This window comes from Amborella trichopoda, chromosome 8, assembly GCF_054954075.1.
Source record: "Amborella trichopoda isolate Santa Cruz 75 chromosome 8, AtrichopodaSantaCruz75HAP2 v2.0, whole genome shotgun sequence".
Lineage (NCBI taxonomy): Eukaryota > Viridiplantae > Streptophyta > Magnoliopsida > Amborellales > Amborellaceae > Amborella > Amborella trichopoda.
In genome coordinates, this window is record NC_142343.1 from 4,420,035 (window position 1) to 4,426,991 (window position 6,957).

A 6,957-nucleotide genomic window follows, 5' to 3' on the forward strand; every position below is an offset into this window, starting at 1 on the left:
CTTATCACTAAAAATTGAGGCTTCTTAGAGAGAGAAAGTGCCGTAATCTAACGGCTATAACCACCGACTTCCCAGGATTACAGGGCCACTTTTTCTCAGAGATTTCAGGAGGAAGCCGAACGTTGGTGAACAACCTCTTTCATCCCTCTTTAAGAAGAGTTTCATGGCCATGGAGAGGGACACATAAATTTACAGAGTTCTCATAGTTTTAGTAAAAGCCTGATCTTTACGATCGATAGTCTAAAGACACTGCCTCTAATCCTAAGAGTGGGTCCATCTCTTCCCTCAAGTTTATTGTAGACTCTCCATCTTGTGCTAAGACATATTCAAATATTTATGAAAATTATTCTTATACAAGATTTGACATAAAAGTAGTTGTTGCCTTACTTTATTAATTTTTTGTTGTATCAAAGCAATGCGAACATAAATTGTTCGAGAAAAATTTTCTTTGAAGTTGCAGCTCACTGAGAGTCGGCAAACTTATTGATTTAGCTAGCAGACAATCTTTTCTTAAACACAATTAAATTTATTTTTGAACTTTTAGGTATTATCGAAAAATTTAAAATGGCATCTAGGCTCGTCATGTCAGAATTATCCAAACTTGAAAAACTCAATGGGACCAATTTTTCTATGTGGAAAAGAAAAATTAGATATATTATTTTTCCAAGATATGGTAGATTATGTCCTAGAAATAGAACCACCAGTTTTAGAGCCTAATGCCAATGGTCAAGCCAGAAGGAGACCTGAAAAATAGTTAGAAGATGACAAAGTAGCTAGGACTACTATGTTGAGCTTTATGGAAGATGATTTAATTAGAGTTTTTGAAGATTACGCTACAGCTCAAAGTATGATAGGCGCTCTATCTGAAAAGTATGGGACCATTACTAAGACTCATGTATAATTGTTGTTAGAAAAATACAATTCTTACAGAATGAAAGAAGCAGACTCAGTGATCGAGCATGTCAACAAAATGATAGTGCTCGCAAAGGACCTTATTGCAGCTGGGAATCGAGTCCCCGATCGCATGCAAGTGTCCATTGTCCTTAACAGTCTCCCTCCATCTTGAGAATATGTTGTAATTGCATTAAACCATTCTGTACAAGGGATAACTATGTTAAATCTTCCCATGCATTTTAGTATTGAAGCTAAGAGAATAATGAGGAAGAAGTCAAATGAGTTGTACTTTTCCCAAAGTTTATCTTCTCAGATCCTCAAGAAACCTTTCAATTATCAGAAAAATACTAAATATAAGGGAATGAGGAGAAATTTTAAAAATCAAAAGAATAAGGTTAAGAAGACCTGTTTTTATTGTAAGGAAAATGAGTACATCAAGTTTAATTGTCCTAAGCTGAAAAATAAAAATAGAAACAAAAATAACAACCTTGTTCGAAATAATCAAAATAAGATAAAGGACTTGATATGCGTAGTCTTAGAATCAATAGTTGCTGATCATGACCTGAAAAATTGGTTGGTCGACTCAGCCTCCACTCGACATGTCTCGAGGACCAAAGATGGATTCACAGAAATGAAAGAGATTATAGTCGGTAACCAACGGATTTATATGGGACATGACACCTACTACGATGTACTAAGTGTTGGTACTTTCAAGATGTGTTTACTAGGAGGAATAAATCTCTTATTGACCGACACATTGTATGCACCCAAGATGAGTCGCAATTTGATTTCTGTCCCGAGGCCAGATGACAAGGGTTATGAAATAAGGTTCACGTCTGGTCAGTTTCCCTTGGGAAGCATTCTAGAGCTTTGGTGTACATTACTAAAGTTGATAATTTATACCGACTGAATATTAATGAAAGTTCATCATTTTTTGGTTATATTGATGCTTCTTTTGATGCTTTTATGTGTATAGATGATCCCTATTTATGGCACTTAAGTTAGGACATATAAATAAAGACAAAATGAATCAAATGGTTAAAAGAGGCTTGCTCCCCAATTTAGAAGAAAGTGTGTTTAAAACATGCGAGCCATGTATTTTTGATAAATTAACTAAGAAGCCTTTTCCTAAAGGGAAAAAGTCTAGTGACTTACGTAGTAATGTTCACTTGATATATGTGGTCCATTAAATGTGAAAACACATAGAGGTATGGAATATTTCATAACATTTATAGACGATTATTCACGTTATGAATATGTATACCTAATTAGTAAGAAATCAGATGCATTAGAAACATTTAAAGAATTTAAAGCTGAGGTAGAAAATCAGTTAGGTAGACATATTAAAATTCTTCGAATAAATAAATAAGGTAAATATTGCTCCGCCTTATTTTCTGAATTTACTAAGGAGCATGGTTAATTCACCAAACAGCTATGCTATATACACCACAACAAAATGATGTAGTTGAAAGGAGAAATAAAACTCTAATGAACATGGTTAGGTCCATGATGCGCCATTCAAATTTATCACCTCATTTTAGGGGTGAAGCTCTCAACACTGTAATATATATCATTAATCGTATTCCAATTAAATCTATAGATTTGACATAATTACTCTTCATTGAGTGAGGATACAATAGACGAGCTACAGTGAAGCTATTAGCTCACATGACTCAGCTGAGTGGACTCAAGCCATAGATGATGAACTTGATTCTATGAAAAGAAATCAAGTCTGGGAGTTGGTTGACCTCCTTAAAGATAGAAAAACGATCGGTTGCAAACGGGTCCTAAAGAAAAAGCTTAATGCAAATGGATTCATTGATAAATATAAAGCTAGGTTGGTAGCTAAAGGATTTGCCCAAAGGGATGACATAGATTATGTAGAAACTTATTCTCCAGTAGCAAAATTTTCATCTATTAGGATCATCCTTGCATTAGTTGCATATTATGATCTAGAATTATTTCAGAGGGACGCCAAAACAACTTTATTAAATGGAGAATTAAAAGAAGACATATACATGAAACAACTAGAAGGATATGTAATTAAAGGCCGAGAAGACAAAGTATATAAACTTAGGAAATCTTTATATGATCTAAAACAGTCTTTTACGCAATAGTACTTTACTTTTCATAATGCAATCACTGAAATTGGTTATATAGCCAATATGTTAGACCATTGTGTATATGTCTAGAATAGTGGGAGCAATTTTCTTATATTGTCACTATATGTGGATGATATTTTGATAGCCGGTAATGATATTCGTATGATTAACCACATCAAATCATGGCTAAGTTCCCATTTTGAGATGAAAGATATGGGAGAAGCCTCATATGTATTGGGCATTAAGATAACAAGAGATAGAAATTCAAGACTTCTATATGTATCTTAAGAAAATTATTTAGAAAGTTTTTTTACAGAGATTTAAGATGGAAAATTGCAAGGCCATAAATACATCTATTTGTAAAGACTTAAAATTATCAAAGAAAATGTGTCCGTTAAATGATAGTGACAAAGCTGAAATGGAAAGAATTCCATATGCTCATGCAGTAGGATGCATAAATTGTGTCATGTTGTGTACAAGACATGATTTGAGTCATGCATATGGTTTTGTAAGTAGATTTCAGAGTAATCTTAGGATGGCTCATTGGCAAGCGGTAAAAAAGATACTCAGATATATTAAAAAACCTAAAAATTACAAGTTGTGCTTCCAAACTGACAACTTAGAGGTTACTAGGTACTCTGATGCAGATTTTGTAGGAGACCCAGATGATAGAAAATCAACCTCAGGAATTGCATTCCTCTTTGGTGGTGGATGTGTTTCTTGATCTAGTAAGAAACAAGGTTGTGTAACTCGGTATACTATGGATTTGGTGGTGGATGTGTTTCTTGATCTAGTAAGAAACAAGGTTGTGTAGCTCGGTATACTATGGAAGCCGAGTATATTGCTTGCAGCATTGCTACAACTTATGCCGTCTGCGGATTAAACGCTTCATAAATGATTTGAAGCTGGATATACTCGACGGACCTGTTAAATTTTTTTGTGATAATCAGGCTGCTATTTCATCAATTAGAAATGGAGCTTATAGTTCTAAGAGTAAGCACTTTGAAATTGATTATCATTATATTTATGATATTATTGGAAAGAATGAAATAATTGCAAGTTATTTGCCATCTTCAGATATGATTGCTAACCCTTTAACAAATGGATTGACTGTAAAAATATTATCAAAGCAAGTAAGTTTGATGAGACTTAAAAATATTTAAGTTAGGAACTCCTAAATGGGATATTTTTTGATGTTTTGGTCATGAGAGGAAAAATCGCATTAGGGTAAAAAATCATGACATGACTTTGGATATTTTTTGTTATGAGATATATAACCGCACTTACGTGAAAGCCTCGTGACAAAAATATGCACATAAATGTTAAATTCATTAAGTAGTAAAGACTTTATGATATTTCAATATATCGGGCCCTCATGGTCAAGTGGGAGTTGTTGGTATGTGTGTATGGCCATGGGGCCTTTAAACGTACAATATTTCTCTCTCTTATAATTTAATGCTTATCACTAAAAATGGAGGCTTCTTAGAGAGAGAAAGTGCAGTTATCTAACTGCTAGAAAGTAACCACCCACTTCCTACGATTACAGAGCCATGTTTTCTCAGAGATTTTAGGAAAAAGCTGAACGTTGGAGAACGACCTCCTCTATCCCTCTTTAAGAAGGGTTTCATGGCCATGGAGAGGGACACATAAATTTATGGAGTTCTTACAGTTCTGATAAAAACCTGATCTTTGTGATCGATAGTCTAAAGACACTGCCCCTAATCCTAGAAGTGAGTTCATCTCTTCCTTCAAGTTTTTTCAACAATTTTTACCTATAAACAAAACATTTTGCATTTTACTTAAAATTTTAAGATCCGTATGCATATCATTCTATTAGCAATACCAAACACATCTTTCCACCCACTTTCTCTCTCTCCCCCTTTGATATAATACAAACTTCACAAATCAGTTACAGGGTCCAATTTTTTCGTCGTATTTCTTCTGATAAGAAACTTTCAATGCTCGAAAGTTGAATAAATTACAATGTGTCTGCCATCTCTATCTTCTTCCTAAGGAATCCATAAATAAGGTGATCATTTCGAGGCATATTTAACCAAGCCAGGATGTGGATGGTCATAAAATAATCATCCCAATTGATGATCATTGGATCGAATCCCAAAAGACTATTCGGTGGCTCTGCAGATCGTAACTTTTTTGCATTCAGGTCATCAAAGCTGCATACATCGAAAGTCGAAAATAAAAATAATGATGATAATAATAATAAGAAAAAGCGTTTTGTGAGTTCACCGACTCACACAACTGTTGTGCTACCTCCCTACATAATATATATCTCAAGAGATGTATTTTTAATCCAAAATTATAGGTTTTTATAATCTCAACCATGACAATGATCTAAATTTAGATTTTTTTTTTAAATATAAATATTACTTTTTGAATTCCTTTTTTCACTACCTATTTTTAACTTGAGTGTGGTTTGTACAGAGCTGAGGCCCTAAACAATCAAAGTAAAGCACACCTTCAAATAGTAGCAAGAAATGTGGTTTCAATATTGTAAATCTTTGTGGTAGACTTAAAATATATTTTCATCTTTAATTACAAAAGTTAAAGCTTAAAAAATAATGTAGATCAAACAGATCTATGAAAACTTGAAAATCTTGAAAATTGACGGTCCAAAAATGCATTACGAGTTGCACTATTTCTAAAACTTGAAATCCACTTTCTCATATCCATACATATTGATGTCGAGATGATCAATTTGATAATATTTGAGCATCAAAACAACATCTTGTAGTGAAATTTTTGAAGTGGGTTCAAATTTAATTGTTTGAAGCCTCGGCTCTTCATAAACTTTTCCCCCCAGTGGATATAACATTTTTTTGACATCCATCTTAGAGATGGACGTTACATGGATAATAAGGGTATGTGTGTAAACCTTCAATTCTCTCTCTTCCGGGTTTTTTCTATAAATTGATTTGAGGCCTCATACAATCACACAACACACTGGAATTGAAGGCCCCTCTATCTCAGCTCTCTCTCTCTCAATCCTAACAGCAATGGCAACCACCCCATGCTTCCTCCTCCTCTTAACCCTCTTTCTCTCTCTTCTCCTTCCTTCGCTTGCCGACAGTGACAATGCCCGATGCCTTGCCAATCCTAATGGGAAGAATACCCTGTTCTCTGGATGTCGTCTCAATACAGGAGAATCCCTTAATGAAGGAGACTACGGCCTTGTAATGCAAGGGGACTGCAACCTCGTCCGCTACCGCGCGTCACGACCTATATGGGCTTCGCAGACTTACAACAGAGGCAGGCATTGCTATTGCATACTGCAAACCGATGGTGACATGGCGGTTTTTAACGAGAATGGTGTCCGTGTATGGCGTAGCGGTTCATCGCGTGGAGAAGGTGACTATGTATTTGTTCTTCGATCTGATGGGGAAGGGGCTATTTATTCTGCTATATGGTACATGGGTACTAATCACGTATTGACTCATTTACCTTCAACTTTAGTTCTACCCAACGATGAGGAGTGATAACTTTTGGTGCAGAAGGCAATGTAGTCATGGAGTTCTCTCTCTCACTGTACCTGTATGTGTACCTTCTTCAGGTAAATAAAATTGAGAACTCATCTACTCACTGTAGCTCTATGTGCACCTTTGGTAGTGCCAGTAAATAAAATTGAGACCTCTCCTTTTGAATTTTGATGTGAAGTAAAAGCATCATCGTGAAACTTTTCTCTCTCCTCGTCTTTCTAATCAAGCATGGCGTGATCTAGAAAAGGAATCTGTTTACATCAGGTATAAGAAAAAAAAAAAAATCTACTGACATAGCTAATGTTTTTTTAACGCCGGAAAACCCTCGGATTGGTCATTATGCCTTGATATAAAACAAAAAAGAGTTCCAATTTTAAACATAGTGCATCTTATAAAATGTTGTCCAGAATATTTATTTTCAAGATTTTCGTTTTTTTAGATACGCTACAGACCTGTAGCATCAATGA

At 34.9% G+C, this 6,957-nt stretch overlaps 1 protein-coding gene across 1 annotated transcript; it reads left to right on the top strand.

Annotated features, from left to right (window-relative positions):
* The first annotated feature begins 6,010 nt into the window (after positions 1-6,010).
* Positions 6,011-6,490, top strand: LOC18436329 (mannose-specific lectin). The gene has a single exon (XM_006846350.2). The coding sequence runs from the start codon at positions 6,011-6,013 to the stop codon at positions 6,488-6,490; it is 480 nt and encodes a 159-aa protein (XP_006846413.1).
* The last annotated feature ends 467 nt before the right edge of the window (positions 6,491-6,957 follow it).